We start from the raw sequence: 17748 nt of genomic DNA on the forward strand, positions 1-17748 counted from the left end.
TGTTTCAATAATACGTCATGAGCTTACATAGAGAACCTCTAGTAGCACATGACTTCCTAACCAATCAATCCAGTACTAACTAATGACACATGCTAAAGAACTAACTAATAAAGTTAACTAACTCAACCAATTACCATTTGTGTTTTTCTTAAGTGCAAAAAGATGAACTTTCAACACTTCAAGATTAGAGCAAATGCCACAGAGCTCGAGAAGATTTACAATGCTAAATACATATAACCTACCAAAGAAAACCTCGAGTGAGTAACAACGTTTTTCCCACCTACAATTACTCGTAAAAATGAAAACCCTCTCATTATTTTACATTTTGTCACACAACTTTTAACCTAGGGGAGGGCTGTGTGTTTCAAACAATCTATTGAATGAGTAAAATTATTCAGTTTTTTTCGGAGTTCTCATACCAGACATTTCAATCTGTACTGCTTAATCTGAGCTTTGGAAAGCAAAAGCTATCACTAGCAGTATTAAGGTTTTCCATTGCTTCAATACGGACCATAATGGATGCTGGGTAGTGAGTTTGATGTGCTAATAACAAGCAATTGCTATGGCACCACCAGTTATCTGAGAAAGTGGTAAAAAAAAAAACCTCACAGACTAAAGAATAACCAAATCCATTTCACAAGTGCTTATCTTGCCACTCCTGTCTCCACATCTAGTATTTCCAATGGTTCAGGGAAAATTTCATTGGACGATCTTTTATTGGAAGAAGAGTGATCGTTTCCACTACTTTGAGAACCTACTTTTCCTGATTTTTTAGTGTCACTAGAACCCTCTTTGTTTGTGGCAACAACACTGTCTGATGAGCTGTGTCTCCAGCTACCAAAGAATGCAGTGCTCCAAGATTTCCTAGAAGAGTTTGATCTCAACCTTGCTGAGCTAGTATTTTCTTCTCTCACAATCTTCAATGGATTTTCCAATGCTTTCAGGACATGCCTCATAGGAGGGCGTTTGGAAGGCTTGGGATTCAAGCATGCATTGGCCACAATTGCCATAGCCCATACCTCTTCCAACAGGTCCTCATCCACGATCAATGATGGGTCAATAATCTTAGTCACCCGTTCTTTATCGTATATAGTGATGTAAGGCAAGGTTTGCTCTAACCACTCCTTTGTAGAGGCATCATCTAACTTGCTGACTTCAATGTTACCGGTAATGAGCTCAAGTAAAATCTTGCCAAAACAGTAGATATCATAGGCACATGTCACTGATGATTTACCTGTTCATTGGCACAACAGAAAAAGGAAACTTTGAGTATTTCTCTTGTAACAGTTTTAAACAACAAAAAGGTCATAAATCTTAATGCCAATATGTAAGTGCACATGTCCTTTCCATGTACTAACATATGGAGCAGTCTAGCAGAACAGTAACGTTTAGTGTACTGCTGCACTTAAATCTCTTCCATAAAATGGTTCTTATTTTTCATATCTAGGTCTAGACCCTAGATATTTCTGGCCATTAAAAGAATGGATGCATGGATTAACAATCGGGTTAAAAACTAAATAGACATTTCTAAACCAATTTACTCACCAGAATCTGCTTGATTGGAAGATCTGCAAAATCACAACAAAATAAACAGTTGGTTACAACCATTTCTGAATATAAATATGAACAGGAAAATGAATTCAAATATCAACAAAATCAACATGCAGTGATAGCTCTGTTTGCTAGTGCTTTGTGTCACTTGATTACAAGAAGCATCATATCAATAAGAATGCAATCTTTTTATCTACAATTAATTAATTAGAGATACATTAATTTTCAGTGACTCATGAATATATAAAAATTTAAATTAAATAGGTTGAATGACTATCTATACACAAATATGCACCAGAAAAACAGAAGCAACAATTGTCCTAATTCTACCAAAGAAAAGTAATAGATCTACTAAGTCATTCTAGCTTATATAGGCATGATCAAATCATTTTCTGGCCAGTATATTTATAACCATTAAAAGCTTCAGTATGTTTATAAATCATCATAGTATCTCTTTGTTTTCATTTGTTACAAAACAGTTATGCTTTATGAATTCAAAACTTACGGTGGCTTGCTGAAAACCCTTGAGATGACTCCTTGTTGAAGATCTCCTTGGGCACTAACCTCACTCAAACTTCCAAGTCGCACTTCAAATTTATCATCAAGTAGTATACTGCTAGCTTGGATATCTCTTCAAAAATTAAGAGTAAAATTTCAGTAATGCACAGAACTGCAAAAGTTCTTTCAAACATCTTCATGTTACACATTGTTAACAGTGATAGTGAACTTACAATTTAATGCAACATAATAAGTCATTCAAAAAAAAATTACAAGTGACCAGAATATGTTTATTTATTTATTTTATGCCAATATATTAGTCAACTTCGAAGTTCTATTTCTAACATAGAAATATGCCTCACAAAGGTACCATGCTAAAGAAAATGAGAATCCAACATATTTTGACAACATAAATTCAATCAATTTTTTCCGACAAATTCAATTATGTGGCTAATCATATTTTTCTACTCATGGTAAAAGAACCCTAACAATTTGTAATGCATTTGGTATTACCTGTGGACAAGGGGAGGGCTGCACTCATGTAGGTAAGCTATGCCTTCAGCAGCTCCTATTGCAATTTTCAATCTCGTGATCCAATCCAGGGACTGTAATTTACCATCTGAACCGGTGACTCTGTGCAAGGAAGTAGCTAAATCTCGATTTGGCATGTACTTGTAAACTATGAATTTCTCATTTTCATTGTCCAAGCAGTGGCCCAGGATTGGGACCAATCTTGCATGTGGAACCTTACTTAATAGTCCCAATTCCACAACATACGATTCTCTCTTAAATAAATTCAAATCTACCTTTTTGACAACCACGGTTGCTCCACCTTCCAAGACTCCCAAGAAGAGGTCCCCAGAATGACCATGCTTTATGACATTTGCTTCAGCAAAATTGCTGGTCAAATGGAGCATTTGCTCAAAACTGAATGCATCTCCCACAGTCACAAAGACGGTATCCTTAGGAGGTATAGGACTTTCCCCTTCTTGAACAGGCCCCCCATCTTTGGTCCCCCTTTGAACTCCCAAGCTTCTACGATTGTGACATTGTTTTAGAACAAGCATGAGGACCAATGCCAGCAGCACAATAAAGCCAAGCCCACCAAATATTCCTACCAGTATGAATATCACCCGACTACGGCTTCCGGACTTGAGGAATCCAAAGGGTAAACTTCTATTATCATAAAACACTCTACAGTCTTCCAAATCCCTCTGGTTTGGAATCCTCTGTAGGCAATTTCTATCTAGACTAACATTATTAACACCACCACCTGGCACCTCACCTTCCAAATAATTACTTGATAAATCAATAATTTCAAACCTGTCCAGTGAAGTATTCAAAAGTCCATAGAACAAATTGTTTGACAGATTGAACACAAAACCAACAGAGCTAACATTCCAACTCGTGAAATTCGGCAGCGTCCCAGTGAGGTTGTTACTGGACACATCAAGAAAGTGCAATCTGGGCATTGGCCACAAATCAGCCGGAAGAACACCATCAAACAAATTCCCTCTGAGAATGAGAACCTTGAGTGCCAAAAGGCCAGAAGAAGATGAACCACCTGGCAACGACCCCGACAGAAAATTCATACTAAGATCAACATCAACCAACTTGGAAAGGTTACCCAGTTGAGAGGGAAAAGTCCCAGTAAAAGAATTCCCAGAAAGGTTAAAAAATTGAAGACTTGAAAGGGCACCCAATTCAGGTGGAACAGACCCAGACAAGAAATTATAAGAAAGATCAAGCCTTGAGAGGTTCCCAAGTTTAGACACAGAATCAGGCACAGTCCCTGAAAGAGAGTTACCAGAGAGATTAAGAACAGAAAGCCTTGTGAGGTTCCCAAAGGTTGAAGGCATTCTGCCAGTGAGAAAATTCCCTGAAAGCAACAAAACCTTCAACTTACTCAACCACCCAATTGAATCAGGAATCGAACCCTTTATAGAACAAAAGCTAAGGTCAAGCACCTCCAACACACCAAGGCTCTCACCCAACCACTGAGGAATAGACCCATTAAGCTTAAACCCAGAAGCATTAAACGTTTCTAACAGTGTGAAATTCACAAGAGAACCCACTTCAAAACTTGGGTTAAGCCTTCCCCACCTTGTTCTCCTCAAACCTGACACGTTTATGCCCACAACTCGACCGTTCCGGCACTGAACCCCGGTCCAGTTCCCGCACGGTTCGGTTTTTATTGGCCAATACTTTGCCCTAATCTCCAACGATTGTCGAAGCTCCCTTAACGCAAACCATTCCGTTCTCGAACTCATCCCCATTGTTAACCCAACCATCAACAACAACATTGTAACCACACTCACTGCAATTCCTTCCATTCCCATGAATGCTAAAACTCACTCACAAACTCAACTTCACTTTTTTTGCTCACAAATATCTTCTAGTACAGTATACAATCTTGTTCAAGTCAGATAAAACTACTATAAACAGCCACAAAACTCTTTCTCTGAATATTTAACGCAGAACACAGTTACATATCAGGACTTGAATTCCAGACTACTAGTTAAGCTGGGGCTGGAACAATCTTGTACTAGTTGATCCACCTAATCAATGGTGAAATGAACTTCACTTTACTTCATCTGCATGCATCAGTTTAGTTCAATTCAGCAAAATTGACACACACACCATAGAATTTTTTTTCTTTTTGATTATTTTTTTTCACTTTTGATTACCTGCACATGATGCTGTTGCGCTGTCTCGTCTGAATTCCAACACAATCCACAAAACGGATCCATTAAAGTCTCAGTTGGGAGGAATGTCTCTGTTTTTTTAATTTCCTCGCACGAGCGTGGATGAAATGAAACACAGGCTTTGTCATGTTTAAGGTTGTAGTATTGTATTGTATGTTTGTGAGACTGAGTAGTATAATGTTGTGGTGTGTTTTACATGACCAAAAGGAGTGATGGTTTTGGAACTGAGGTGAGGTTTGTGCAACTAAACATTAAATGGGGTGTGAAGAGAATGGATAGTGCATTAATGATGCACCCAACTGCCACGAGTCTAAGTTTGTTTCTAACTCACCGAAAGATATAAATGAACGCGCTTGAAATATATATATATATATATATATAGAGAGAGAGAGAGAGAGAGGTGGTGGTGGTGAAGAATGAATGAAGAAGACTCTGTAACTGTGTAAGTGTTTTTCTGAAAAAGGTGGAGGGGTGTTAATGGTAGTTATGAAGAGTGTGTTGTGTGATTATTATTGAGGGTTGGTTTTGTAAAGAGATTGGATTGGAAAAGTTGGATAATACAATACAATACTTCAACACATCAATGAAGTGAAAAAACAAAATGATTGTCAATTTGTTATCAGAAGTTTCTTGGAATTACATGCCTTTTTTTTTATGTTGGAGTTGAATTTTCTTTTCTGGTTTATGCTGTAGACCTGAAAAGGTCTATCAGATCAGAGTCTCAAGTTTTTTTTTTTTTTTTCTTTTTTAGTTCAACCACCACTCAAATTTGGATATTCTGGTTCTCAAATGGACCCCGAGTTATGTTTATAAGTTTCAATTCTTTAGATTAATTATCAATTTGAAATTTAGTTATACATTCTTCACCTCTTTTCAAGAACCTATTATGTCGAAATTAATCCTCCCAAAAACTCAACTCAAAGCGTCAAGTTGTTGTAATTTGTTGTGTCTTCATATGTAGAATTTTCAAAGGGGAAACCAATTTTGAAATGTCACGCCTTCAAACCAAGGATCACATGACAACAGTTAGATCGGTCCAAATCCCGTAGTTTAGTGTAGAAAAATGTAAATATGTGTGCGAAATTGACGATGGGGCGTTTTGTTTATTCGGTTAATAATGGCTTCTTTGATTTAATTGTGTATTCAAACCCAGCCTTTCTGGTATTCAACTTTAGGTCAGTTGACAGATATCAATCTTGATTTTTATAATTGTAATGTGACATTGGTGACGAAGATTCCATTTTTTTTATTTATTACACGGATATTTTATTTCATATATATCCTCTGCTGTAGATTTTTTTTTTTAAAATATAATTTGATCATCATCAAAATAATTTTATCCTACACATTTGCATCATTCGCTATAAATGAATTATAAATAATGTATAATAGAGTATAGTTTTTTTTTACATATATAAAAATATTTTATATTATCATATAGTTATAAATTCTTATTGTAATCTATTTATTGATTTTTATAGTATTTCAAAATTTATAATCTAATTTAATATACAAAATGAAAAGATATTATAGAATTAAATGTAAATAGTGTTGTGGTAATAGATTAGGCCGGATCTCATGATCAAGAGGTCATAAACTGGACTTATCATTATCATAGCTTTAAGACGTGAGAGTTCACACTATCTTTAAATATTTATCTTTTTGAGGGGAAGAAGATAATAACATTTCATTCAATATAATAAAATATGTATAAAAAATTTAATATAATAAAATAAATATAACTTGAAATAAGTTCAAAGAGACTTGATTGTTAGTATACAATCTTGATGTCCTAGCTAGAGTATGGACAATATATTTTTCTTTGATCTCAATGTACGTAGGTTGTGTCTTATTCAAAGTTTTGTCTATGCCGTAAGTCCTCTATGATTTAATGGTTTTTCCAATTTGTTGAAGAAGCATATATAATTAAAAAGAGTTTTTTTTTTAATCCAAGAACTTAGAGAGAAAGAAGAGGATATAGTATATCTTAAATTTAGGGCTTTTAATAAACGATTAATTAACTTTTAAATAAAATTAAATACAGTATAGGTAAGATAATTTTATACATTTGAAAATTGAATTAAATAAGGGGATATCAAATTAAAAACAATAACGCAAAAAAAAAGTTAAAGCTAAAAATATTTCGTGTGAGTATGAATTCAAATTTGAAAATAATCTTTTGAATTAATTCATACAAAAACAAAAGTTTGCTCACCACTAAAATAATTGCTTTAAACCATCTTTAAAAGCTGAATTGTACAAGTGGCTGCACTTACGTTGCCATGCATACAAGGAAAGCAAATTGGCGGATTTAGACAATACCATACTGACTTGGACTGATCGTATATATTAATGCAAGTCTATGTCTTATTGGTGCAATTTAAGCTATTTACTTGATTTATTTATCATATTTTGATTGATTATTATAATATAACATTATAATTAAATAATTTATATATACATATATATTTTATTTTAATGATATAAATTTAAGCCATCATTAAATTATTTTGTTAAATGACAAAAAAATATTATTTTACTTATAAACAATTATTGTTTATATAAATAATTGAAGTCTAATTTCAAGGGATCTAATGTGACACGTAAATCATTTTCAATGATAAAAAAATAAATATCTAAATTAAAAAAGCGTTGGAAATGCTACTTGCTTATTTGTAAGCTAAAAATATAAAATAATTCATTAAAGTTTAACTAAAAAGCATCTAAATTAAACAAGACATGACTTTAATCTTTTTAAAATATTTACCATAATCACAACAAATAGATGGTAATGTATGAAATTTATACATTAGGAAATATTAATACTTTAGTTTTGTATTTATTCTTGTTTTATTATAATCATTCAATTTGTTTGCTATAAATTTTTTTTATATATATGTTTAATATAATATTTTACAAGTTATTACTTTTAGTGATAGTTAAAAATATTATAATTACTAAAAGTAATGATTTTTTATCGGTAAAAATTGTTATAAATGAAAATAAAGGATTAATACAAATTTCAAGATTAAAGAAACAAATAAAAAACAACCCTGAACAATTATTGTACTAATTCTAACATGTAATAATATTTTTTTTGAATAGTAACAATCATTATCTTTTGGGGGGTATTCTGTTGACTCCAGACGACTTGATAAAGAAGTTTTCCACTAAAATAAAGTTGTTACCTTTTATCTCTTGATGCTGGACTACGTAGTAAAGCACTCTCATCTGCCATCAATCAACAATTACAACAATAATTATATACCACAAGTTGAAACCTAACTTATTAAAAATATAATTTTAAAATTTCCAAACTTTAATGTTGAATTTGGGTGAACAATTTTAAGATTTCAATAAATTTAAGATGCCTGATATTTGAATTGATTTCAATTAAATTTCTTTTATTTTCTAAATGATTTATTTGGATAAAATAATTTAAATGTCTTAAATTTTAAATTCTGATATTAGACATAAAAATAATACCCACAAAGATTGGTTCAATTGATTAAAAAACAACTCATATCTCACAAGGATATGATTCAATTTCCATTGTTAATGTGAATATCTTATTATGGATAATATGTAAATAACTATGTAAGTAATTTTTCAGTCCTTAGACGTCCTGATGAATCTCGAATCTAACTTGCTTAAATTTTTTATGACGTCGACATACAATTTAATTTTCATTATGAAAAAAAGACGAGAGTAGAGACTCATGCATGTGAGAGAGGAGGAGACCAGAGTGAAAAGAGAGAGAAAAATTGGTCACAAATAATCCATATTTTTACTTCTTTTTTTTTAACATTTGAAAATCTAAACAAATTACTAGAATTTCAAATACCTTTTAAATACACTACCCAAAGAACATTATAAAAAAAATCTCATTTAAATTAAGTTATCCACTTAAATTTCCTTATGCAAACATATCATATTTTTTTTTATTATTATCACTAAACACACCATAAATGAAAAACTAACCTTAACAGATATTAAATATCGTGTCCTTTTATCTCAACCCATAAGTTGAGGATGATTATGGACATGATCCTAAATTGAAGGGATAAACTATTTGGTTCTTTTTTTTATTTCTAAAAATTGATGTGAAATCATTTATAATCAAATTAAACTTCTTGATAGTACAAGAGATTATTTTAACTTTTAAGTAAACATAAGATTTTTTTTAATTAGAATATTTACATCATACTTTTCTAAAATACCTTTTAGAATACTAATATTTTTTCCTCATCTTTCTCTAACATATTAACAACCTTAAAAATATACTAATTTTTTAAAAATAAGGAAAAGTGTTCCATAACCATTTTTGGTCATGTTGGGCAGCACGTGGCCAAGTGGAAGACCATAGTACAGTGACCAGTGGCGGACCTACGTTGGACTGAGGGTGTGCACTTGCACCTTCTTATTTTTTAAAATTCATTAAATTTGTAAATAAAATCTTATATTTTTATATTTTATTTTATTTATATTTATATGATTGAACCTATTAATTTTATTTTTTATAATTTGCACCCACTGACTCAGGGTCTTGGATCCGCCACTCAGAGTGATTGATAATAGTGCTGACCACCACTTCGTCAACCCCTCACTCACATTGCTTGCATCGCCAATGTGGCAAAGCCATAATAATACTAACAAACACAAAAATCATAATAATATTGTTTTTCTTCTAGAGGTAAGATGTGCACGTCAGGCACCGAAAATTATGAGAATAATCCTTGAGATATATAGATCATTGTATTAAACTTTATCTTTTTAATAATTTTTTTTATATATACAATATATCGGATAATTTAAGTAACTCAATTATCTAGAAAGTATCTTAAACTTTCAAAGAAAACAGAAAAAGTTGTAGGAATAGTGACAAAAACTCCCAATGGTGTGCTATCTTTTAGCTTCGTGCGTTTTTATGTAATATGCCTTTTTCTCGTAGAAGATTCAACTGTTTCATACTTTCAATAGGACAACTGAACAAGAGTACAATAAAATGTGAAACATATTCCTACAAAAGTTAAGCTGACACTACTTCTCAGTGATGCAAATATCTCACGTTATATAATTCTTAAAAGATTCATTATTAACATTAGTTATGGAAAATACTGTTGTTGCAAACTTTTCAAACAACCTTAAGTAGTATAACAACCTAAGAAAGCCATAATTAGGATTTAAGTTCTTTATGGAATTTTGAGATATTTTTACAACCTTTAATCATTTGAGAGAATTATTTAATTATTCATCAATTCAGGATTTAGAGTATGTTTGGATTCCAGTACTCTATGTTGTTGTGCATGAATATTAGAATCACATCCAATAATTCAACACAAACGAAACAAAAAAAAAAGAGAGTTGAGATACGTTTACAAACTTTGGTTTGGTTCCAACATATGTTTGTAATGAATATTCAAACATGCATTTAGTCTCATTTAAAAGTTTTTGGTCTTTCATAAAAATATATTTTGTCAAAATTAAATTTAAGATTTTTTATAAAAATTTAATATGTGTTCTCAATTGAATCATACCGATTAATTACAATATTTTCTTTGTATACGAAGAAAAAAGAGAAAACATGGTAAGAGAAAAACGTGTGGAATATGGATGTTATGTCGGCTGCAGCCTATGGTCTCAAAAGTGACGATGGAAAGGAAAACGACCTTAAAACAATATCATTGACTGATTCCTATTTCCTAGAACAAAATGCTTTTGACCCAGTCTCTGAGAAACGTTGGGTCCTGTTTTTGTTGCATCTAGTTCTAGTGTGCTTCTATTATATTTACAAAATCTTTTTTTTTTACGATCAACACACGTAAGTTAAATATTCGTTTCTTTTAAAGTTTAGTAAAACTTTTAAACTTGTTAAAAAAGTGTTAAATATAATTAAAATGTGTTAAAGTCAATCTTCATTAGTTGTTATTTTTTATTTATCAAAACACTATATCTTTTATTGAAAAGTATAACGAATAGTTTTATGACGATAAACCAAACAGGTGTTAATGGAATTATGTTAAAATGAATAATTGTATTAAAGCAAATAGTCACTCATTCGTTGATTTTGGATCAATAAAGTATGAATGATTGATTATTTGAGTGTCATCCTTCAATAATTTAGGTCTTGAAAGCCACTTTTCTGCTTTCCTTGTTTCCTTGTGCTTTTGCTAAAATCTCATTGCCTACCACTTATAGTTTGGCTCTACATACACGTGTGTTCTTCTTATCGTTAACGTGCAATTATTTGCTTCCACTCCCACAATAATATCTTCTCGTTATAATGGATGATACTTTTAATACCCTGGTTGTGTGGATTTGAATATTTTAATAACAAATCCTTATTCCTTTAATTAATCAAAATTCATTTACTAGTCATTTGAGTTAGTTATGTTTGAAAGTATTTTAAAAGGAGCAAATAAAATAATAAGAAGACACCAACCCTACCACATATGACAGACCAACACAACTGTTTAAATTGACAGAAAAAGTTAATCTTTTACAGTCTGATGAATTAAGATTTAAATCTTGATTATAAGAGATGTTTATATTTAGTGTTCAATGTACCTCAAACATGATTGCTTCGAAATGATATGCATCATCTTTCTCCTCTCTTGTTAAACGACTAACTAACTGACATGGCATGTTGAAGTTATTCTATTTCCATAGGAGTTAATCTGTACGAAACGTATGGATTCAAAAAAAGTCAATGAAGGAGTATGACCATTCAGAAGGGATAAGATAACAGTAGTTTACCAATAAAAACGTTACACATGAGATTCATAAGCTTCCTTATCAAAATTATAAGGACAAATAGCTATAAATTATTGATATAGTTAGAACGTGATCTATGATGTAGGGATTAAATTTATATGATCAAATTCATATCAAAAGGAAAACTGAAACGTGAGTGTGAGTGTATTTCCATCCTCTTATTTTTAAAGTTATATATATTTCCACTTGTCTGTAATATAAAAAAAAAATCCACTTGTCCAATTTCATGCATTTTGTTTCGTCAAATTGTTAATGTATTTGTAACAGTTTTTATGCACAAAACAACAAGCAAAATATGGATAAAAATGAAAAATAATTGAAAAAGGAACAAGAGAGGAGTTATTTAGTTGCATTTTAAAGTGTTCTTAGTGTCTCTTGCTCTGTAACCATAATAACAACGGTAAAAAAAAATATAAAGAATATAGTTGAAAAGGCTCAATGAATCCCCTAACTCTGGCCTTTTCTTCCTACACCCAACATTTTTCTTGTATACCTAGCATTTAGGGTGAAAAACCAAAAATACCCTTACATATAACCTATACGGATTGTCAATTTGTAAGGTCATTACAGATTCGCAATCCATAAGGTTATTACGGATTCGCAATTTGTAAGGTCATGGACCTCTGCGACAAGGTTGACGATGACAAAATACGCAGGCGGCATGAGGGGGAGGCACTCTGCGACGAGGTTGGAGCAAAGGGCAGTGGCGAGGAGCTGGCAATGACCTCACGAATGCCACGCCTACTCCCTCCCCCTCCCTGGCCAGCACTGTCACGAGGATCTTAGCAGCCTCGCGTGACTCTGATGTGGTGATGCCACTAGGCGGGACCAAAGGGAGGGCGATGGCCATGAAGGAGGTGGAAGTGCTACGCCACGTCAGAGGTTGGAGCAAAGGGCGATGGCGGTGGCGAGGCTGCAACACGACAGAGGTGGTGTAATGGAGTTGGTGAGGAGGAGGTGGGGAAGGTAATGGCCTTACGGATTTTCCATTACGGATTGCAAATCCCTATGAAGGATTCGTATGAATTGACAATCCGTATAATTTTTACGGATTCCATATGTTTTCAAAAAAGGATAATTTTGGAATATTACAAAAAATGTTGGGTGTACAAGAAAAATATGGGGTGTAGGAAGAAAAAGCCCGTAACTTTTGCTACCAGGCCAACAAAAGCAAATTGCATGCTTCAGCCCGTTACCTAAATGAAAAAGGTATAGCCCATTGAAGCCCAACTAGAAAAGAAACTGCATTTGGTTCGACTTTTGTGTTCATAATTAACCCATAGGGTTTTGGATATTTGGATACTTTGTTGGTTATATTGACCAGAGTAAATCCAAAATTGTCTAAGTACTCCAAATTTCCAATAACAAATTCGTATATACAGTGCCTTTGATAACTACAGAGTGAGTGTATCAACTAACACTTGTTTTAGTCTAATCAAAGATTTTGAGTTCGAATCTAGATATACAACTGCTTTAAATTATCAAAAAGAGAATTTGTCTCATATAATCCAAGTATGATTTTTATTTGATCAATACAGTATAAAAAAATAACAGTCTACCTATCAATTCGTATGTTTCAAGCAAAAAATTCCGTACTAAATAGCAGTTTTGAATTAAAATTGTCCTTGTAGTTGTAGCTGACAATTTGCTCCTGCAAATTTATATTCATTTCATTTTTATTTGCAGAACCACTTCATAAATAATTGCAAGGAAATAGTGAAATATTACATAATTAGAGGGATAAAAGTTTTAACATCATGATCTTCTATAAATGGCTTACCTTTTTATCGAGAATATATTGCAAAAATGACATCCAATAACTACAACAAGGTGCTAGAATTTTCATCATGTCTTGAATGTAATTGAGTCTTTTATCTGCGATTCTAAAGTATGAAGTATCAAACCATCAGTTCTGATCAGAATGAAAGACCCTACTCATCTATTACAACCTGGCAGAATTTGACCCCACGTTGTTGATGATAGCTAACGTGTATTATTATGTGATCTAAGTTAGACCAAATATCTAGAACTAAATTGAAGAACATGAAAAACTTGTTAAGGAATTTGAACTAATTCGTTTTCTCTTAAAGAAACGAGAATAAAACATGACAGTAGTATGGCAAAATATATATATATATATATATATATATCAGTAAAACGAGAACAAAAATACACCCAACCTTTGTTAATTGGTTGCTCCATAACATTTATACCTTTCTGAATCAGAATTTTTCTTTTGGGTTTATGACTTTATGTCTCCTCCTTTAAAAATATTCAAATATTCCCTCACGGATGTTATGATTTGCTAAAACTTTATGGCAGGTAAAGAATTGATTGAAACCTGTTTTGGTGTAGTAAAAATCAGGCTTAGTCCATAATATATAAAATCAACTATCAAGGGTATCCAAAACCAGAATAAACTTGTTCAACTTGTGAGGATTGGACCTCACCAAAAGAATAGACACATGATGATTGGTGGAAGATAAACCCGGATGATAAGGATTCAAAGTGGTGTTACCCAATTCAAACCAAAATAAGATGATGAGTCACACCTAAAATACAATAATGCAATTTACATTTCAATTTTTTTCTCTTTTGTTTTGCAGTTTCTTGGGTGAATAAAAAGGGAGAGGAGGGGACAATAAAGGATAATAAATCCTTTGTTTCTATCTCTTCATAAAAAAAGTGTGAAGTAAAAATATGAAAAATCAGTTGTTGAAATAACATTTTTGAAACAATTTTTGCTGCTAATTCTCTTTGAATAGTGCCAGACAGAGCATCCAAACTTTGGAATCTATACATGGATCTCCCAATCTGCGGTTACAAATCAGTGTTGTGGTCCCAATTCCAACTTGTATTGGCAGTGGTGAGTGATTATGAAGCTTGTGAAGTCGAAATTCAGAGATAAATTCAGCTTGGCATATACGTGGGTGATAAGGATTCCAAATGTATCAACATCGCATCACCTCCAAGTTTCAAATTTTGTCTACAATGAACCAGAAATTATTACATGATACATGATGATATAGTTTCAACCAATTTTTACATGTCATGTTATTAAGTATCATTAACTTTTTCTTGTAATTTGAAAATTTTGGTTGGATGTTGCATTAAAATTGGCAGAGATAATAAATGTGATTTTCCGAGACTACGCAATAATTTTTAGGAATGAATACTGAATCCGGACCACATAGGTATTCGCAAGGGGAGAGGATAATTTACTCGCTTATTGGAGCTAGGGATGGGGGTAGTATTTATCCGCAATTTTTTGTGGGAATGAGCGCGGATACGAGTATTATATGTGGACTAATCAATAAGTGGAGAGGATAATTATTCACTTATTGATGGCCTAACATTTTCTTGGAAGATTGCTGAGTAAGAAGGGAGTAAGCACTGATATGAATTGCAGCCACTTTCATGCCTTATCCACAAACATAGAAAGAGAAATTGAAAACATAAAATGTGAAAAAGGTGTTTTTGTGTTTTTCCTGTCTGATCCATACACAACTTTATGAAGATCTTGGAGTGAAATTTTCTACACAGCATGATACCTGCGCCCGTGAACGTTTAATGGGCCCATGTTGTCATTTGCAATAGTACCAAATGCTACCATCTGAATGCAGCACAAGAGACAATGAAATATCATGATAAACCAACCTTAAAAAAACAGTTTTCAATTTAGTGTTCAATCTTGTGGGAACTGTGCTGCATAAGCATAAGTTAAGGTTTTAGAACTGATTTCTTTTGGGAATACAATTTATATATTGACATTCTAACTTAGAGATAATGGTGTGTTTGAGTTTCACTTGAGAATTTCCAAACCATGGTTTAGACAAAATGTTACAAGAAACAAGCTTTTGCAAACACACTAGTATTTCAATGTGATGTGAATTCAAACACCCAATTACAATACAACATGTTCGGTTTCTCATATATTTGTCCCCCCTAATGCACGTTCAAAGTGAAGCAAAAAGGAATAGATTATGACTATATTATAGATTTTAGCATGATCTCTTATCTTAAGGCACGTGTTGAATGTTGTATCAAACACAGACTTAGTATTACGGATTAGTGGTGATGTAAATTTTAGGACAATCTTATTTGAATTCTTTAAATTCCAAATGCCTTTAATTTTTTGTAATGGAAAGCATACATGTGAAAAGAAATTAGTAGAACGAGTAAGATTTACGGATGCAATAACTTTCTTGGTTAAATGAAAGTCAGCAAGAGTCATAAGTTTATTATTTGACTTGTACTAATTCTAGAGATTTTTCAAATACAACATTTCTTAACAAACATAATCTCATAGGTATATTCAAGAAATGAGACAATTCTTTTTTTAGAAACCTTTTATTCTCCCGGTAAGTATTTTATCATAGATTTATGTGTTAAATTTTTATGTTTAGTTTGATTTAAAATATATGACTATAAGTACAATCAAACAAACTATAGATGCGTATTAACTAGGAAAAGATGTTGTTGAAAGGAAAAAGTAATATAAAAATGAGAAATGGGTGAGAAGATTGCAATAAAGGTAAATAAAAGCAAATAAAGTTACTTGATGAAAAAAGTAAAATGCTTGAAATTGAAATGGTAGTTAAAAATATTGCCCTAACTCAAAAATCCATAAGTGTCGCATGTACTTGAAATGATATAAAAATGTTACATATTTCAACCCTTATTATAATGGTACAAACTAATATTTATAGATAATAATTCTTAACTACCTATAACTTTTCAAATAATTTCCCATCGTCATCTTCATCATCAATGACTTTTATCTTTGATCTTTATCTTTGATGACTTATATCTTCGATTTCCAGTGTGATATATTCTATTATTATGATGCTTTCCAAATCTCCATTTCTTCTATCATTGAACAATTAACCAAAATACTATATTTTGACACTTAACCAAAATAATCTATTAAAAGACTAATTTTTAATATTTTATTGAAGAAAATTTTTCAATAATTGAAAAATAACGATGTTAACACGTGTACAAGTGAAAATTTTGAAAATATTTGTTGGTGGAAAGCAACAACTAGCATGTGCAACAAGTACATAAACATAACCTACAACTCACTTTCTCCCAAGGCCATCCACTAGTATATAAAAGGTATCACCAAATGACAATCTCCTCATCCTCATAACTCTGCCATAATAACATTGGTTTCTCATTACCATTATTGCCTTCTGATTATTTACCTATACAGTGTCTCAATGGCCTCAAGCTCAGCTTGGACAACAAAGCAGAACAAAAAGTTTGAGAATGCTTTGGCCATCTACGACAGGGAAACCCCAGATCTGTAGAAGAACTTGGTCAGGGCCGTGGGAGGGAAGACGGTTGAGGAAGTTAAAAGGCACTATGAGATGCTCGTTGATGATTTGAAGCAAATTGAAGAAGGTCACGTGCCCTTGCCTAATTACAGAAATGTTGCTGCAACAGGAGGAAGCAGCATCAGAGGCTACAGTTACATGGAGGAAGAACAAAGGTTGAAATCAAATCCTTATTGAACCTCTTGCTTGCATATATATTGCTTAAGCAGTCTTGGAGAATTACAAAATCTCACATCAAACAAATAAAGATAAGAAAAGAAATATGTTTCACGCCTCATTAGGGGCTATATATACATAGACTTATTTTATCTATGTAATTGTTCTTCCTTTTTCTAACATGGCTTGAGTCTGATTATGTATGTTCATGGTCATGCAGGAAGAAGGCTCTAAGCCTCCGCTGAAGTATAAGAAAGAGACATGCATGTTAGCTCATTGCGAACCAATCAAGCTAAGTGAAGATTAAAATGCATGCATGATGCACCTAGTTTGGTTTTATCATTATATGATAACAAAATCAAGTGTCATTTAATTTTGGTTGGTTTCTTATTTTTCTGTATATGCCTTGCATCCATGCCGTGTAATCCTTATAAATGTAAAAAACAATTACATTAAATTATCTCGAGGACATACCAAGAACCAACCAACCTTTTGATGTTAAAACATATAATTCCTGTCAAGTTCTTTTTAATTTCTCTTTTGGATCAATATAGATGATGGAAAAGACACTGTACACCGTCCAAACTAAAACTAAGTGAGAGAGAGTAAAAAATATTAATAATATAAATTTAACCAACTAGAAAGTGTTCATATTGTCTAACTCAAACCACCGACCATAAGTTGAATTCATCATTAATTCATTACTGTCCGGAAGGTTTGGAACC

General features: G+C 32.4%; 1 protein-coding gene and 1 pseudogene across 1 annotated transcript; one reads left to right on the top strand and one right to left on the bottom strand.

The window, feature by feature from the left end:
- Positions 1-93: 93 nt before the first annotated feature.
- Positions 94-5346, bottom strand: LOC114393922 (probable LRR receptor-like serine/threonine-protein kinase At2g16250). Its single transcript, XM_028355426.1, has 5 exons — positions 4737-5346; positions 2563-4643; positions 2057-2182; positions 1546-1568; positions 94-1234 (listed from the first exon to the last, which is right to left on the bottom strand). The coding sequence occupies exons 2-5, from the start codon at positions 4386-4388 to the stop codon at positions 645-647; spliced, it is 2565 nt and encodes an 854-aa protein (XP_028211227.1). The 5' UTR covers positions 4389-4643; positions 4737-5346; the 3' UTR covers positions 94-644.
- An 11277-nt stretch (positions 5347-16623) lies between these two features.
- Positions 16624-17527, top strand: LOC114391443 (annotated as a pseudogene).
- The last annotated feature ends 221 nt before the right edge of the window (positions 17528-17748 follow it).

This window comes from Glycine soja, chromosome 17 (genome assembly GCF_004193775.1).
Source record: "Glycine soja cultivar W05 chromosome 17, ASM419377v2, whole genome shotgun sequence".
Taxonomy (NCBI): domain Eukaryota; kingdom Viridiplantae; phylum Streptophyta; class Magnoliopsida; order Fabales; family Fabaceae; genus Glycine; species Glycine soja.

What these genes read in the sequence shown, in the direction of transcription:
- LOC114393922 (XM_028355426.1), bottom strand. Translation starts at nt 4,388, where the DNA reads ATGGGAATGGAAGGAATTGCAGTGAGTGTGGTTACAATGTTGTTGTTG. An exon ending in AGGGTTTTCAGCAAGCCACC is followed by an intron (nt 1,569 to 2,056) that starts GTAAGTTTTGAA and finishes GTGATTTTGCAG; the next exon opens with ATCTTCCAATCAAGCAGATT. An exon ending in TTCCAATCAAGCAGATTCTG is followed by an intron (nt 1,235 to 1,545) that starts GTGAGTAAATTG and finishes GCCAATGAACAG; the next exon opens with GTAAATCATCAGTGACATGT.